At 38.2% G+C, this 19,382-nt stretch overlaps 1 protein-coding gene and 1 pseudogene across 1 annotated transcript; both read right to left on the minus strand.

Moving 5' to 3' along the window:
* Positions 1–10,005: 10,005 nt before the first annotated feature.
* LOC103951086 lies at positions 10,006–12,219 on the minus strand (annotated as a pseudogene).
* Positions 12,220–12,938: 719 nt separating this feature from the next.
* Positions 12,939–16,391, minus strand: LOC125470803 (eukaryotic translation initiation factor 3 subunit C-like). The gene is made up of 3 exons (XM_048570448.1): positions 16,368–16,391; positions 14,464–16,245; positions 12,939–14,277 (listed from the first exon to the last, which is right to left on the minus strand). Exons 1-3 carry the CDS (start codon positions 16,389–16,391, stop codon positions 13,300–13,302), a joined length of 2,784 nt encoding a protein of 927 aa, XP_048426405.1. The 3' UTR covers positions 12,939–13,299.
* Positions 16,392–19,382: the final 2,991 nt, after the last annotated feature.

Consider the following 19,382-nt stretch of genomic DNA (forward strand, 5'->3'; position numbering starts at 1 on the left):
AAACGCCCCGGGTGTCTCCGGAGACTGAAGGAGAATTAATTAATTAATCAACTAATTCTTTTTCAAATGATTTTATAATTCATTTGTATTTTTGGAAGATAATTCATTTGTTAGCTAGAGGTAAATATATAGTTTGATACCTAATTATTGTCGTTTGATATGTAATTGCATGCTTCGCATGATGAGTGCATAAGAGTTCACAAAATATTCTGTATTGAATGCAGAGTAAGATAGGTAAAAAATGTGTGCCCGAATCACTATTTCTTATTATTAGCGGTACAATTTTGAAATCACTATTGCTCGTGATGCCATTCTTTTAGGCTCTATTTGTATCAATTGCCCTCGAGATTTTGTTGTTGAATGTAGTTTTTTGTCTTAAAAATAAAAGTAATTGACAATTTTTCTTGGAAGTCTCTATCTGTCATTATGTTTGTTAATAGAAAAGAAAATTTATGGAAACCATTCCATTATGTTTATCCATTGATTTTCAATTCAATTGATCTGATAGTCGAAAATTGAAAAGATTGTGTAAGAAGTAAAAATAGTTGTATGGATCTCACTACCCATTTTGGAGTGTTTAGAAAAATTGTGACATTTCATGCAACATAAGCGTTACCCAATTTTCTTTTAGGAAAACTAATGAAAATGACTTGAAAAGTTTTAGTTTTAATAAAAAACCATGTTGTAAGTTTTGTTTAATGATTAGTACAAGGCACATATTAAAGTAGTCCAACTAAAAATGGTCCAACTATAATAAATTATGATTTGTCGATTTTACTCCTAACTTTTTTAGGTTGAGTTCCAGATTTTCGTCATTAATGAAGTTCATCGTTGTTTTGCAAACCGTCTTCTTTTTCTTTGAAACAAAAACATAGATCCTCATGCTATTTAATTTATATTTTGTATTATTTCGTTGAAATGTAATTGTCGTTATTATTCATAGTGTATTCGAGGTACTGTTTTTCAATTTTTCATCGTCAATGGAGTTCCTCGTTTGTTTCTCCAAAAAATAAATTTGAGATATGTATGCTATTTAATAATAATGACAGGTCACTGTTTCTCGACTGTAAAAATAAATTGTTTCTGGATTTTAAGTAACACTGTTTCTGGAATCTAAGTCATTGTTTCTAGAATTTAAGTTACTGTTTCTGGAATATATGTCACCATTTCTGGATCCAAATGAAATAGACACACTGTTTCTTAAATGTAAGCTAGAAAAGAAATAGTGAAATTCACTATATTTGGATTCAAAGTAAAATAAGCACCATATTTCTTAAATATAATCAATTGATGTATGAAAGAAAAGAAACAGTCAAAGGTTAAAACATAGACTGTTTCTGCAATCTAAGTCACTGTTTCTGAAATTTAAGTCACTGTTTTTGGAATTTAAGTCACTGTTTCTAGATTTTGGTTCTTTTCTTTCTAGATACACTGTTTGTTTGTGCACAGACAAAACAAACACTGTATCTGATTTTTTTTTTTTTTTTCCAGAAACAGTTTTATGTTTTGGTTTTTTTTTTTTTGCTGGTTTCTACTATTAAACTTCTTTGAACTTGTTTAGAAGGCTTTGTTCCTATGAATGCTTCCTTTTTCAACTCTAATTTGAACTTTGATTTGATTGTTTTTGAAATGGGGGAATTCGATTTCATAGGAAGACATGGAGTTATTATGGGAGTTTCGTGCTGGGTTGAGGTTGGTGAAAAGTCAAGACAATATCAAATCATTTAGGGGTATTTACGGAAGTGTAGATTTGTAGTGGGTTGGGCTTGTAAGTTTGACCCGTGGACTATTTTGGATGATTTTTTTTTTTAAACTTTGAGCCCTTTTAGTTAAATAACATTTTGGGATGATTTTTGGTTAAATATTTGTTGACCCAAACCCTTTTTATTAAAGCTCCCATTTCTTTTTCTGTCTAGGACAACTAGCGTTCTACTATTGATCACATGTCGATGGTTCCGTTCCATAGCCGGACAACTAGTGGCAGCGTTCCATAGCCGGAGAACAAGTTCGTGGAGGCGGACTGGCGGTGCATCATTTTCGTCTTCATGATTACTACCCAGTCCACATATCCACTTCTACACATTAATCGGACTTTGTTCTTGATAAAATATGAACCTGCTAGGGTTTCGTGGGTTCTAGGGTTTAAGCCATGAGAGAGAAATATTGAAGATGGTTTTGTATATTTGCTTAATGAAACAATTACAAGATGAAACATATATATAGGGAAGAAAAAGAACATAAGCCTAATTTTGCCTAACTTACCTATCTTGCTTGACTAACCTAACTTGCCTAACTTTGAACAAGAAAATTGACTAGCCTACCATTATTCCAACATGTTTATTTCATGCATTTTAATTGCTTAATACTCCCCCTCAAGGTGGAATGTGAATGTCAATCACACCCATCTTGCCAAGTAATGAGTGAAACATCCCTTGTCCAAGCGGCTTGGTAAATATATCAGCCAACTGTGCTCCAGTACGAACGTAGGCTGTCGTGATAACCCCTAATTGAATACGTTCACGAACAACATGGCAATCGATTTCTATGTGTTTGGTACGCTCGTGGAACACGGGATTGGCTGCTATATGAAGAGCCGCTTGATTGTCACAATGCAGTTTTGCTGGCACATGATGATCAACTCGTAAGTCAGCCAACAAGTATTTCATCCATGTAAGCTCACACGTCGCAGAGGCCATGGCACGATACTCTGCTTCTGCTGAAGATCGAGAAACGGTGGTTTGTTTCTTAGTCTTCCAAGATACCAATGCTCCTCCAAGGAATATGCAATAACCCGTGACAGATCTCCTTGTAATTGAACATCAAGCCCAATCGGCATCACAATATCCAGCCAAGATTAGGTCCCCCTTTGAAGGAAATAGAAGTCCTTGTCCAGGTGCCCCTTTCAAGTATCGCAAGAGACGATGGACTGCATCTAAATGTGGTTTTCTTGGTTGTTGCATGTATTGGCTGAGTACATGAACTGCATATGAAATTTCCGATCTAGTGATAGTAAGGTAAATAAGTTTACCAACAAGTCTCCTATACTTCGAGGCATCATGAAGAACTTGCCCTTCCGTTGGAGATAACTTCAAATTTTCTTCCATGGGAAATTTTGCAGGTTTGGCACCCAGTAAGCCGGCTTCATCAAGAATGTCAAGCGTGTATTTCCGTTGTGAGATAGAAATACCTTGAGAAGACCTAGCCACCTCTACGCCGAGAAAGTATTTTAATGGTCCCAGATCCTTGATTCGAAACTGAGTGTGAAGAAACTGTTTGAGATCACGAATGGCCTCTTCATCATTGCCTGTGATGATCATGTCATCGACGTATATTAGTATAGCTGTGAATGAGTGATCACGTACCTTGGTGAACAAGGAATAATCGGCCTTGGATTGTTGATACCCAGCTTGGTGTATAGCAGTGGAAAATTTGTGAAACCAGCTTCGAGAGGCTTGTTTAAGCCCGTAAAGTGACTTGTTGAGTCGGCATACATTGTGCTCCCCCTGACGACGAAGACCAGGAGGCAGTTGCATATAGACTTCTTCCCCAAGATCTCCATGGAGGAAGGCATTTTGAACATCCATTTGGTGGAGAGACCAATGACGAACAGAAGCTACGGCCAAAAGACATCGGACGGTAATAAGTTTGGCAACTGGGGCGAAAGTCTCTTTATAATCGATACCTTCACGTTGTGTAAAACCCTTGGCAACAAGGCGAGCTTTATAACGCTCGACAGACCCATCTGAATGATACTTGACCTTGTAAACCCATTTGCAACCAATAGCTCGATGCCCGGGAGGGAGACGAGTGAGAGTCCAAGTCTGATTTTGTTCCAAGGCTAGGAGTTCAGCTTGCATGGCGGCTTGCCATGCAGGATCACTATTAGCTTGCTCAAAGGTAGTGGGTTCAACAATGTTGGAAATAGCACAAGCAAAAGAACGGTGTGAAGAAGAAAGATGAGCATAAGAAACATAGTGAGATAAAGGGTAACGTGTACCTGACATGGAAGAGGAGGTGGCACTGGGAGCAAGAGAGTGTACATGATATAAATGATAGCCCTGAAGTCGTACGGAGGGTTTTGGAGGACGGTTGGAGTGGCGAATGGCAAGGGGAAGAGGGGAGGGAGCAGGCTCGGTGATGAGAGGGTCCGAGGAAGGGTTGGTGGCATGGATAGGGGGTGTGACTTGTGGTGGGTCGTGCGGTGGGTCATGTGGTGTGTCGTGGGATGGTAGTGGTGGTAGGGGCAGGTGAGTCGATGGTAGTATCAAGGGGAAGGGGGAGAACAACACTGTCAGGTTGGTGATCTGGGGGTTGGGAAGCAAAGGGAAAGGTGTCCTCATGAAAGATCACATCACGGGAGGTGGAGAATTTGTGGGTAGTGAGATCATAAACACGGTACCCCTTTTGACCAAGAGGATATCCAACAAATATGCATTTCCGAGCACGTTGATCAAACTTGTGTGTGGGAGTGAGATTTGTGACATAGCATAAGCAACCAAACACACGCAAGTGATGAAAATCTGGAGGTGTACAATGTAAAAGCTCAAATGGGGTTTTGTGATGGAGGAGTGGTGTTGGTAAGCGATTGATTAAATAACATGCCGTTTGAACACTTTCCCCCCAAAAAATTAAAGGTAAATTGGCTTGAAAACGAAGTGCTCGCCCAACATTTAAAAGATGGCGATGTTTTCTTTCAACGACCCCATTTTGTTGGGGAGTAGAAGGACAAGAAGTGTGAAACACAATACCCTTGCTATAAAAAAAAGAACGTAAAGAAATGAATTCAGCCCCATTATCTGCCCTAATCGTCTTGATCATGCGATTGAATTGTGTTTAAACCCAAGCAATAAAAGAACGTAACAACCCTTGTGTTTCAGATTTTAAACGCATAAGATGGATCCAAGTAAATCGTGAATAATCATCAACAATAGTCAAAAAATATCTAGCCCCTGAATGGGAATTGACTCGATGGGGTCCCCAAATATCACAATGTATTAAATCAAAAGGTGTTTGAGATGAAATAAAGCTTGACGGAAAAGACAAACGAGTTTGTTTAGCAAGGGGACAAATGTCACACAAATGGCTAGAATCAAACATAATAGTTGGAACTTGCTTGGTCAAAAGTTGTAAGGGACCGGTGGAGGGATGTCCTAACCGTCGGTGCCAAAGGTTTGAATGACGGTTGACATTGTGAGCTAAATGAGGATTTTGTGTTGACGACAAGTAATAGAGCCCATTATATCGCTTGCCCAGGCCAATCGTCCTCCTCGTAGCCATGTCCTGTATCACACAAAAAGTAGGAAAGAAAATCACTATGCATTGTAGAGACTCAGTGAGTTTGCTAACGGATAACAAATAAACTTGAAAATTTGGAACATGTAACACATCATCAAGTTTAAGAAGAGGAGTTGCTTGGACGGAACCAACAGATTCTATAATGGCTTTTCCCCCATTCGGCATTTGTACATAATCACACATAGATTTCTTGTGAAGCAAGTGAGGTGAAGGAGATATATGATCCGTTGCCCCACTATCAATGATCCAATATAGGTTTTTCTGTGGTAAGGCTCCTGACATTTTAGACAGAGGTGTAAGAGTACCTGTGGCGTTTGCAAAATGGTGAGGATTACCATCCAAGTTGTTTTTCTTGAGCATGGCCATGATTTGGTTGTACTCTTCAGGAGTGAACTTGGGGCTGTCACCGTTGGTTTCATGATGATGCTGATCCGTGACTGTGGCGACTTCACTGCCAGTCTTTATTTGATTAGCCGCAGGTTTCTTCTTGTTAGGAGGAATCATCTTTTTGCCATGGTATTTGTGCCCCGGTGGAAAGCCATTGAGATAGAAACACCGATCTACGGTATGATATTTTTTATCACAATATGAGCATTTAATAGAGAAGTTACCTCGTTGTGCAGCAGATTCCCTATGGCTTGTCAAATGCATCGCATGCAAACTGTTGTTATGACGAGTGAGAGATACCTCCACTTGTTTCTCTTGTTGTAAAACAAGAGAGTATGCCTTTCGAGTGTCGGGAAGTGGCTGCATCAACAAGATTTGCCCACGTACTGCGGCATAGGACTCGTTTAATCCCATGAGAAACTGCATCACTCTTTCCTTTTCATCACGTTCATTGATCTTCTTCAAACCCCCACAAGTGCATGTTGAGGGCTCATGATAGGACGTCAATTCATCCCACAATGCCTTTAGTTTGGTGTAGTAGACTGAGATCGATTGTTGCTCCTGTCTGTGCTCAACAATTTCTCTCTTAATTTGGTAAACACGTGAATCGTTTCCTTGAGAGAAACGATCACGCAAGTCAGCCCACACATCTGCTGCTGAAGTGTAGTAGGAAACGCTGCTTGCAATGTCTTCATGTACAGAATTCAGGATCCATGCGAGAACCATGTCATTGCATCGTTGCCACAATGCAAATTGTTTATCTGTTTCAGCAGGTGGGTCAATGGTTCCATCGACCAAACCTAGCTTGTTCTTAGCACTTAGACTGATGAGCATAGCACGGCTCCATGTGTTGTAGTTGTCTCCTTGAAGGATTTTGGAGACCAAGATGTTCCCAGGTTGATCAGAGGGGTGTAATAAAAACGGGTTCGAGAGATCAGTAGCCATCTCTAATGGTTTTGTGTTGGTTCTTGAATCACTCATGATGACGATGTTGTTGGTTGTGGTGCGGAAGCGTTGAAGATAGGTGGGGTATTCAGAGTCACCAGAAACGGTGCTCTGATACCATGATAAAATATGAACCTGCTAGGGTTTCGTGGGTTCTAGGGTTTAAGCCATGAGAGAGAAATATTGAAGATGGTTTTGTATATTTGCTTAATGAAACAATTACAAGATGAAACATATATATAGGGAAGAAAAAGAACATAAGCCTAATTTTGCCTAACTTACCTATCTTGCTTGACTAACCTAACTTGCCTAACTTTGAACAAGAAAATTGACTAGCCTACCATTATTCCAACATGTTTATTTCATGCATTTTAATTGCTTAATAGTTCTTGTAGATGAGCTCTTGAATTTGTCAAAATTATGTTTCCATGTTTGGTAATATACAGATAAAGATTGCAGAGCAGTAGAGCCAGAGAGAATACTATTCATGCACCACCACCATTCAATAGTTTTTACTCTGTTTACAACGACAACTGAATCGTTCTTTTCTCCTTTTCTTCTGACGAAAAGAGAACTGAATCACGCCTTCGTTCTAGAACACGCTCGAGACCAGAATTAAGCATAGTACAAGGTGAATTTTCTAATAGATTAAAGCATGACGGGATTAAATGCAACTGTCGAAGAGGCTTTAATTGGTGGTAGAATAACGAGAACCAGCACAATCCCTGCTTTAGAGCAAAAGATGCACCGTTGTCCTCCAACGTTCCAATAGACTCCTTGAGAAGTCTCTGTGCTTCTTCTCTCCTCCTAAACAAGAAAGTTGAGCAAATTGTCAAAAGCAATTACGTAACATCCAATCCCGTGGGGCAGTTGGTTATTCACGCTACTAATGACACCATGCAGATTATAAAACTAAGTTTGGGAATAAAATAAATCAGCGTTCTTTTATCTTCGACCCGCCACTTATGTCAGAGAAGCATAAAACACTTTACAAGGAAAACAAACAAACAAACAAACAAACAAATGTGTGCACATGCAAAAGAAGCATGAACAGGCAGTTCGCACGTATGTCTTGTTGAGAATTATATCAAATAATACTCTGCAAACCAAACCATACAAAAGCTTGAACGTAAAATTCCTCTCCCATCTGGAGAGGACATATGTATTGCCCTAAATAGGGCATGCAATTTTTTCCCAGTAAGGATATATGCCAAAGCCTAGAAAACTATGCAATCAATCAGAAATGTGGAGTGACATTTCTCAACATTTGCTACTTCTTTTGATTCTGAATGCAGTGCGTAAATTAGTTCTTGCACAAGAAAGTTGTGGACAACTGTAATCAAGAGAATATTTATCAGCCCCGTAACTGTGTTCTAACTTACCAAAGAAGATCATCATTAAATAGTTAACGAAAACAAAATTCATAATTCAACCGACGCGAATAAGAAACTGTGAAATTGATGATTGGACAATGCTTGGGCAAGAAAATGTTCACATTAATTCCTAAATCCTAAAACTAGAACTGAGGTAGACATACCAATATTTGGGCCTTTTGGGTAGAGTTGACACACTCCCTGTTCTCGGAAGTATCTCATCAATCTATATAATATTACATTCCCGGCTTAAGCAACTGCTATAAACATGAGATTGCATTCTTCAAAAATAAACCCCACACCATCTGCATTCCCACCACTCAAACAAATCCCAAACCACAATCAAATGCACTCTACCAAACCAAAAATCAAAACCCACCTCAAAGATTTTGTTGGTTGAATGTGAAAATTTGCAACTTCTGATTACAGACAGTGACATTGACATAAGCCATTGCAAATCGGTTCCCAAATAAAATCAGAAATTCATAACAATTCAAATGTAAAGTGAGAGAGCATTGAAATTACCTGATCTCAAAAACCCTAAATTGGGCAAGCCGAATTGAACTTGGGAATTGATAGATAGAAGAAGGAGCTGAATTACTGAAACAGAAAAAAAAAAAGAAAAGAAAAGATAATCGTAACATTTGGAAAACAAACATTTAACTGAGAAAACAACTACAAAACTCGAACAGTCGGGAAGTGAGATTACAAATTTGCCCCCTTTGTGGATGTCGAGGAGGGTGAGAGCTGGGCTTGCGAAGCAGAGGGGGAGGGAGGGAGGGAGGTAGGGAGGGGTTTGGTTCCTCTTTTTTGAGTTAATTATAAGATGCCCCTTCACTTGTAGTGATTGTTCCACTTTAGTCCTCAAACCATTTCAATCTAAACTAAGTTGGTCTCTCTTGTAGTGGTTGTTTCACGTTGGTCCTCGAATTTATATTCCGATCTAAACGAAGTTGGTTTCTAAACTTTAAATTGGTGTTAAATGAGAACAACAGTGATGTCAATTACAAAAGTTGTCGAAGTTCATTGCGGGGATAAACTCAATTGGAACATTTGTATGGTACTAAAACAATGAACAACAAACAAGCAAGGATCAACTACGTAGACAAAATTCGAACATACCAAGTGAAGTGGGAGTGGAAGAATTAAGAAAGCAAATAGATAGTAATTAAATTGAATGAAATGTTTTGCTACCACTTTTCTCAATAGCCACCACCTCTATCCTCTCGAGCCTAAAGCTCTTGTCGGACAGCTTAATGGTGGTGGCCATCTCCACATTTGCCAAACGTCCTCATATGGCAAATATTGTTGCAACTCTGTCAAAAAAATCAAAGAGACAACTTATTTTTTGCAAAATAGATAAAACTCTAACTACAAAAAAAATGAGCACTGCGCACAATAAATTATCTGTGCCCTTTGAGGTCAAAAAGCACCAACAATTGTGCTCATAGACCAATAGCAACACTGCAGCTACCATCTTTGTGTCTGTGCCCTCTATGGGCGTCACCATTACTAAAAGGGCACAATAGACAGTTTGGTGCTCAAAGAGGCAGGCACAAATAAAGGCCTTTTTGTGTCCTTGTTCTGACAACTTGTCAGATGACCTTCTCCATCCACGTTTGCACTATTTTGTTATTGTGCCCAGTAGGTTCTATTAAAAAAAAAAAAAAATAGAAATGTAAAATTTTGAAATAAAACCAAAAGTTTAAAATTTTCATAAAATCAAAGATGCCAATCTCGACTGTAAAAAGCAATCCAATAGTAGAAATGGAATGTCTATAATGAAACTACATAAATATTCCTCATAAATAACATGTTTACAAGTGTTCAAGATAAAAGACCAACAAAATAATGAGATTTTCCTATCAATGTATCCATGCATTCCTACATATAGCCACCCATAACTGATTTTACCCTTTTTCCCAGCTCGGTGGATTATGCAATCACCTTCCTGAAATCCAAACCAAAGGAAAAATGAAAAAGGGAAAGGATCACATATTTCCAGTGATGTTACCCAGACATCCATTCAACATTGAGAATTCATTAGCTCTACACATATATGATAACAATAAGAGTTTCATTTTCTCCGACAAAAAAGAGAACATTTTACCATTGGTACAACTAAATGTCCAATGTACCTTAACAAGACAAGGAAGCAAATCCATATCGACACTGTGAACCATAATTGTAGAAGGAAGTTCATCCTCTTCCTGGAAAAGAAAGAAATTTTGTAAATATAAGTTTCATAAAAAATAAAAAAATAGTTATTTTATACATAATAAGAGCAAAACATTAATAGGACCTCCAATAATGTTGTACATATTTCAAGCAAATAAAAACCAAACTTATTAATGTATGGTACATTAAACACTTAAAAAAATGAGAAATAGCACGAAGGTAAAGTACACCTCTACAACACAATATATTCCCGTCAATCCTGTAAAAATATGTATAATCCAAAACCAAACATTATATACAAATAACAAGTCATAAAAAAATAATAAATTGAAAAAACTTCTGTAATAACAGAAGCAAAATTTTCATCAAATGGTTTAAGGCAAGGGCCATGTCTTTCTGATCCAACGGACAAAGTTGAGCAAACTAGAAAACAAGAAGCAAAATGTGTGATGTTTAGGGGAACTAATGAACAAACATTGATATTTGAATCTACAAATGCCTCTGCTAAACTGCGATTTACTACTTCTAAATCTACTACAAATTTGTACTCCTAAATCACAATCAATTAGTAAGGCACATGAAAATTCAGGGCATACAGATAATCAAGTTTGGGAGGAATCACATGAGTCACAAAATTGAAATACACTGAGGTTTTTTTTTAATTTTTCAGTGCAGGGAGCTGGTTTTATACCTTCACAACCTCGTGTTCAACATACATAGTCAAAATCTTTCATAAGAACACGAAATCAAGAAAAGGGTAGGAGTTTTACTTTAGTCACTTTATAGCTTAAACAGAATCCTAATGGTGATGGTGTAGATTATTACAGTCACCTGAAAGTCAACTAAAGCCTAAAGATTCCCGTACACAAATACAACTCATAACTATATTCAGATTGCGTGTGCATGTCAAATCATAAAATCCTCATAGCAAAATCACAAAGAAATGGTATTATAGCAGGAACTGTTTTTCAGTCTCCAGATATTTTAATAGGTCACAGAGCGATGAACTGATGTCTCATGCAAATAACTTCTAAAGTCAACAGGTCACAAGTCCACCAAACCACATTGTACGCAAGATACACATACCATCTTAAGGCAAAAACGCTTACTGCTTTTTAATCACTTTTATGTAGATTAAGTAAAACAAAAAATCAGATACTGCACATATAGTAGTAAAAAACAGTCTTTTAACATTACTAGGTAAAAATTAGCATACCATCCAATGATGGGCACGGTGCCAACATGAAAAAGAACTGGCTTCCATTTGTATTCGGACCAGCATTCGCCATCGATAAGATGCCAGCTCCAATATGCTTCAACTCTTTTTTTATCTCGTCCTCTTAACTTTTCCCTGAAACTCATTATACAAAACAAGTTCTTCACTATGGTTCTCAAATCTAATTAAAATCGGGGGTAAAAAAAATAAAGCAAATTTCAATACATTATGGGTAAATTCAAGGGAATTTTTTTTTTTTTTTTTACCCATAAATGGATTCGCCACCCTTTCCTGCCCCGGTGGGATCACCACCTTGCCCTATGAAATCCTACCCCAATTCCAATTTAACCGTCAGTAAAAAATATATATATATATCTAATATTTATATACACTACAAAAGCAGAAAATATGAAACCTGGATGATTCTGTGAAATTACATTGTCGTAATATCCTCTGCAAGCGAGCCCGATGAAGTTCCTGCAAGTCCTCGGCGAGTGTTTGTAATAAAGCTGCTATTGTTAACGATTTGAAAACACAAATAATGTCAAAGATACAAACTTTATGGATTGAATTGTCCGTTTGGTTACTAAGAAAGTGAAAGAAAATTGAAGGGAAAGTTTGGGAAGAAGGAGAATTTACCTCGATGGTGAAGATGGCAATGGTGGTTTCTAGGGCGGCCTCCGGCGACCCTCCTTTTTTGCTTGCCCACATCTTTCTGACTCGAAGATTCTCCTTCATCAAATCCAGATCAATGTAGCTTGAAGAAGGCAATAGTAGGAAAGACAATCAAATAGATCTATATATTTTTTGAAAATCAAATCAAATAAGAGAGAATTAGAGAGAGACCGAATCTGGGAGTTATGCTTTGGATTGGTTCATCAAAAACCACCAGATCGGGAAAAGGAAAAGAGATGGACCGAATCTAGGAAGGTAGAGAGAGAAAGGGAGTCGGAGACAGAGATAAAGGCGAGAGAAAGAGAGTCTGAGGGAGGCAGAGTAGAAGATGAAAGTAGGGAGAAGGATAGATGAGAGAGAAGGAAAGAGAGATGAGAAAGAAAGAAGAGGAAAGAGAGATCATTTTTACCTCTTGCATCGAGGTCCAATTCCGGCAGCCTTTGCCGGAAATTGGCAGGAAAGCCCACGATCACCGTTGCTTAGATGTGAAATTGAGGAAATTTGGCTAAGAATTTGGAGAAACAAATTTGGGAGTTGGAAAGAGGACGACAAGAGGATTCTAGAGGTATAATTAGACAGTCGTTGGTGACGGGTGGACAGCGGCTTTGTTGCGTGAAAGAGGAGGGAGAGGGGGAGGGAGGAAGAATGGAAGACTGCTGAGGAGGACAAGGAGTAAAGTTTAAGAGAGGGGGGAGAGAGGAAAGGCGTGAACTCTACTTTTAATTTAAATATATTACATCGGAGAGCACGAAAACTCTTATTGTGCTTTCGTAAATTAATAAACAAATCTCATTTCTGACATTTAAAGGTGACACAGCAAGTAGGCACAAATACACTTCATTTTCGGCACAAACTAGTGTTCCTTTTGCTTAGAGAGCACATATAAAATAGTTTTGTGTTCAATGATACTCAAAACGCACAGATTTGTATTTGTGCTCAATGAAATTGAAAAGGACACAAATCAATTGTGTTCTTAGCCCACTTTTCTTGTAGTGTCTCATGTCATCCACCCAGAATGAGATTTAAACTTAGGTGAAAAAAGAGCGAGTATATTATTCTAGCCAACAAACTTATCGAACTAATACAAAGGAGCACTTATTAAGATCCAAGACTTGCATGGCCACAATAAAAAAACACAAATTTCCACATTTTCAAAAGGTCCAAAACTTAGGCCTCAAGAAACAAATTCAAACGATCGAAATCAATAGCTTCTTAGTAACCAACAAATTTTCAGTGTTGAGCACGAAGCCCTCGGTTTAGATTGACCAAACGAGTCGAAGTATCCATCTGAGACCCCCTCGCAGATGAACTCCTCCCTGACCCTTGATACCTTGTGTTCTGACCCGTCCCTCGATACTGCCCAGTCCCCGTTCGGTCCCTAGAATAACCGCTTCCTCCGCCAGTTTGGCCATATCCCAACGTTCTATATCCTGAACGCCCGGAGGAGCCACCACCCTGCCTTCCTTGAGCGAAAGAAAGGTTCTCTTGCCACCTTCCACTCAGAGCAGGTGTCCCGGTACCATAGTCCTGGCTGTCTCTACGCCTCATAGGCAGGTCTACTGCACCACCGCCTATCTTCAACTCGGTTGCCCTTTCGTTACTTTCTGCAAGGATCGACAACTTCTCAGTCAATTGGAAAGCCAGAGCCTGTAGTCTAGTGTGCTCGATTTCATTGAACACAATGCAGCGCGTGGGCTGATCCCAACTCGCTCGCAAATCATCGTTTATCATCATCTTGCTGACAATGCAATGCGCATGAGCCTCTGAGAGCTCGAACATCTTCGTGAGCTGTTCCAAGCTTAGAGTCTTGTATGATCGCGAGTAGGTCAAAAGGTAGGTCCTCAGAGCCTCCTCCTTGGTCTTAGCCTTGAGCATCTCGAGAATGCTTTCACGTTTCCTGAGGAGCTTCCAGACATGAAGGGAGTTGACAACATTGAAGGCCTTTTGGAAGTCGCCTTTGCTGAGGGCTCTTGTAGCTGCCACTACATGATCCCTGACATTTTCAGGGGGTCCTGTGAACGTTTGCTTCTCGTTCATTTCGAGCAACCGCCTGAATGTCTTGCTTATCACTCTGCGCTTTGTATCGTGGGCGTTAGTTGCCATATTAGGCACTTCCAGGAGCATGGCACATATCAAATGCACCGCCTCCAGGAGCTCCGGGTTTATGTGCATATGGTAAGGCATCTGCCTCCTTCTCTCCAGCCTTTCCTGAAATTTTGTAACATAATTCATGTTATTCCTCGCCTTGGTACAAGTAAGATCTCGTGGAAATTTCATGCAGTTGTTAAAAAAGCATTCGACAACATATGATCTCCAGTTAGTTCTACAAAAACCAAATCATAAACAAAGTAATATGATACATGAAAACAATAATGAAAACAAAAGCACTGGTACCTGCTCTGGAGTTTTCTCATGATATCTACTTTGGGAGACACCTTGGGCAAGCAACTCTTTTACTCTTCCACCTGAATACAGTTCAGAAAGGCAGCTATGTCCTTCGGGGATCAATCCAGTCCGAAATGCGCTCAAACCAAGTTGTGCCATGGCCCTATTAAAAAGAATCTGGGTTGAAATGTCCATATGCTGAATACTTTCTTGCAGGTGACTCATTAGCAGCAAGTCCCGCGCAATAGAAAACTCATCTAGGAGAGCATGATGGTAAATGTCACAAAGCATTGCGCGGGCTTTAGTCCGATCATCACCATACTTGTATATCAAGGAAACCAAAAGATCCATCAAGGCCCTACTGCTCTCAGTAAAAGTTGGTTTCCGAGGAACGAGCTCAGGAGTTTCAACAAATGCAGGTGGGCCGTGAGTTTCCTCTGCTGCTTTAGCCTCCTGCTGGCCTTCACCACCAGCATCAGCGTCATCCTGTGTCTGCTCAGCCAATTTTCTCATGGCATCATAAACTTCTTGCGGTTTATAATACACAAGTTCGACCCGCCTTAGCGCTACCTTTGCAGCAGCTTTAAAATTCCCAACCTTTTCCAGGTACTCTTGAACATTTTGAGCAAGAATAAAAAACATAGGCTCGTCTCGAAGTCTTTCAATGTACTCGCGCGTGTGAGGGTCAATGCATTGCAAGCTCTTGAAAAACTCAGTATCGATCCTTTCTACAAAAGCCACTAAGTTTCCCCAGACTCTGATCGTGCCATCATAATCCGATCCTTTCTGGGATTCATTCTCATCAGGCTCAACCATGTCATCCACCGAAATGTTTGGATACTGCACAAGAATATCAAGTATAACAAGCATGTTCTGCACACACTTTTTCCACACATTTATAGGCATGTGCCCGCTGAGTCCTGGGTTGACATCAAACTGAGCAGACACAAGGCTAAAAAGAATCTCGAGCTTCTGGGCAGGCGTTTTAGCAACTTTTGTCAAGAACGTCAGCTGCTCCACCTGCTCAAACCTCCCTGTCCCCTTCCTTCCCCGCACAGCCACAACCTCTTTGAATTTCTTGTTGATCATATCCCACGAGATTTCGCTAGGATCTCTCATGAATTGCTTGTCCATGAGCTTATCCTTCTTGCTCAATTTCTTCTCCCAACCATTCTCATTATTACCATCTTCCTCCCCTTCACTACCCGAAATTGGAATTTCAGTTGGATCAATTTCAGAATCTGTTTCTTCCTCCTCTTCGTCTGGCGATTCTTCTCCCCCTTCCTCCTCGCTCTGCTCGGGATTCTCCCTATACTTTTTAATCAACTCCTCGTACTGCTTATTGTTCTTCTTCAGCCTCTGCTTCATCGCGTTCAACGCCTTGGCATTGCTACTGCTCATCTTCTTCTTAGCATCCTTGTTTGCCAGCGCTTGGGCCAAAAAATCCTCGAACAACACAAGCGCTTTGATGTAAAGAGAAGGCACCTTTTCGGACTCAGTCACGCGCATCACCTTCTCGAGCTGTTTATTGATCTTGTCAAAACAGTCCTGCAAGCTCACCCAATCATTTATGTTCTTTGCATTCTTTATCTTGTCAACCGTGGCATTCATCTCATCAAAGCGTTTGTCTCTCACGGATCTAACAACACGCTTCTGTCCATCAGAATCATCGCTATCACTATCGTTAATGTCCTTAAGGTATTTGTTATCGGTTTGCTTGGTGGCAGGATCACCGCCTGTAACTTCAGCCTCTGAATCGTAATCACTATCATCCTCCGAATCGCTTCCAGTCTAAAACAACACATGAAAAATTAATTTAAAAAAAAAATACAAGAAACTAACTAGCACATTATCATATGCTTCTAAGATTTCATCAAAATGTAGAATCCAGGAATTATGAACAAAAAAAATACCGGATTCCAGAATTTCGATGCCATTCTGTCTTAGGAGAAGATCACAACACAAGAATCTGTTTGGTTTACGCCGAAACGGGTTGAAAAATCACCCTCCTGTTCATTACAAGCAACCAATTCATGAAAATCGAAAATAATGAATCACAAGAGTAATGAATCTAAAATTTTCGAAACCTTATAAAACGTTGCATGCATGAATCCGAAATACGTAACATTAACAAAATGCGTGAACAGAGTAAACGGACTGCATGGTTTCGATATATGATTCGCGAAAACCGGGAACAAATTAAATCACATGCATATAAACAGAGAGAGAGAATTGGAATCTGTCTTACAGTGGAGGAAGATAGATTGAGATTCGGTAGCAGATGAGAAGTTGGAGAGAGAGAGATGGTTAAGGTTTTTTTTTTTAACCGCTTAGAGAGAGAAAATGGTGGCGAGGAGGGTTGAAATTAACGGTAGAATGTGGAAGATGCAGAGGATTCGCAGTTTTTGGTTGAATTGGCTTTTTATATATAAGCACTTTGATCGGAGTGCTTTTTTTTTTTTTTTTTTCGATTAATTGACAGCTTCTTTTTTTGCACCTTGGCAAGAATTGGTAATAAAGTTTATTACTTGGGTTGCAAGTTTATTCTCTTTTTATTTATGACTTCTCATATGCTTTTGTCGTGCTCACGAAAGCATTCTTAATTTTTTCTATTTAATTTTTTTTATTGTCTATTTTTTACTAATTTGGCTTCAATCTCTTGGGATATAGAAATTCCTCGTCTGAAAATTGCCTTAGAAAAATCACAAATAATTCCCTCTAAACTCTTTTTCATATTAAATATACATAAAGCACCATTTTGTTGAGTAAACCATGTATTTATATATTGATAGGCAGCAAGGGGTGAGCTGCCATGGTGGGTAGAATATTGCTCTTTATTCCACTTCTGTCTTGAGTTAAAACCATTTCCCGCCCTTTAATATGAGTAATGCTAAGTAGACCAAATTTGTAAATCATATGATGTGTTATCAATAAGAAATAAGTTAAGTAATAAGTCAATTATCAACAAGCACATCATATAATTTACAAAATTTGGTTTAAAAAGTTGGTATCCCTGTCATTATCCCTTTAATATAGTTTTGATGTGATAATATCGTTTGTAATAAAAAATATTAAAAAGTATGATTTATATACACCTTAAGAAGGAGAATATGAACTCGAATGGATAAGAACATGTCTACTCTAACCATGTGAGAGATATTATAATGATTCCAAGATTTTACTGCAATAATCTTCCTCGACCACCTCACTTGAACTGTAAAGTGATCCATTTTTTCTTTTCCAATTTGCCGAAATTTTTTGGACAAATTTCTTAAATCTGGGGAGTGGAGTGATTTTCGAATTAATTAAGGTTGATGACTCTGACTTCGGAGTCGATGGAGCTGCTCTCCAAAGGTTTTCATTTTGAGAAAATGTGAGATCCTTTTTTCATATGAGGTATCAATTTAAATAATTCAGATTACACCAAAACATATTAATTGATAGAAAAAGAGAAAAGGGTTTCAGTTCATGTCAAATTCTTTCCATTTGCAAAATCTAGTCTCCTCATCGATTATCTAAACTCAACAAATTCAATTGCATAAAACCCTCATAACTTTATGTGCAATTTCATCCTTTTTTTATTTATTTATTTTTATTTTTTTTTTGCTAAGAAATAAACTTTCTTAAGATAAGGGGAATCCCTGGGAACACCTGGAACCCATACAATCAAAGGCGAACACTTGGTGTGCCTCACTAGGGAGCACTCTATCCCAAATAAACATGTGACCAACATAAGCAATAGCATCTGCGAGGAAGTTAGCTTCTCTAAAAACATGTTGCTATTGAATAGAATTAAAAGAGATTGTTAGCCGTCCTCAACAATAGTTCTGAGCCATTTCATTCAATCTTTTATCAATATTCAAACCAATTAGTTACAAAGCACCAAAAAATTGAAATTGTGTGGTTTCAAAAATTGGAATCCCCGCGTGAACCTTTTTTTCATATGAAAATTTTCGAAGACGATGAAAAATTTGAAACAGGTGCCTCTCCCTTTTTCATACGCAAAAAGAAAAACAACAAAAAACTCAGTAAGAGTGAAGGGGAGTGAACAAGCGAACAATCAAGAGAGATGGAGAAAGTAAGGGGATGTGGAGGAGAGAGACAAGAGGGGAAGAAACATAAGGTTTCATGCGAGAATTTTCTCTAATCTAATCATTGCGCGGAATTATTGTGTTTTGGTGTAAAAAGGATTATTTAAATTGATAACTTAATCTACTTAAATTTTTATTTTTGATATTTTTAAAGAATTAAATTTTCGTGCCACATTTTTAAAGATAATATTATTTTGTCCACATGACGCAATTGTGTCAATAAAACATGTGGAACCTACATTTGTCATATCATCACTTAATGACCAATTTAACAGATTGATTAACGAATGTATAACAATGCAACTAAAACACAACTTTGTGTATGAGATCGCAATTGCACTCAAATTTGAAGACGCAAATTGTAATTTACTCAAAATATTTAAAAAAAAAAAAGGAAAACTAATGAAAAGGGCTTGAAAACTTTGAGTTTTAAATATAAGGACAAAATAAAGGGTAAAGTGAATAGTACCATGATTAACTTTTTAGTGTAAAAATGTGATTTTTTTGTTAAAATAAACTGTACCGAAAATTTTTCGTTGAAGTTTTAAAAAAAAAAATCATGGACTTTAAGGTAATTTTGCACAAATTTTTGTACTTCTTTTTTTCTTCACATTCCTCATTTGCATGTCATCAAGTGTCCCTGCTTTTCAAAAGCAAAAAAGCCCGACGTTTTTTCTCTCACATTTTACTCCAACTTCTCTTTTATATATAGCTTTTCATTTTAAATTTTTACGAAGTAATGTTACGTAACCAACTTTTTAGATCAAATTTGCAAATCATGCAATGTGTCATTAATTTTCATAAACACGTTAATCAATAATTAAGTAATAATCTAAG

The sequence above is a fragment of a genome, unplaced genomic scaffold (assembly GCF_019419815.1).
Source record: "Pyrus x bretschneideri cultivar Hongxiangsu unplaced genomic scaffold, Pyrus_bretschneideri_v1 Contig53, whole genome shotgun sequence".
NCBI lineage: Eukaryota > Viridiplantae > Streptophyta > Magnoliopsida > Rosales > Rosaceae > Pyrus > Pyrus x bretschneideri.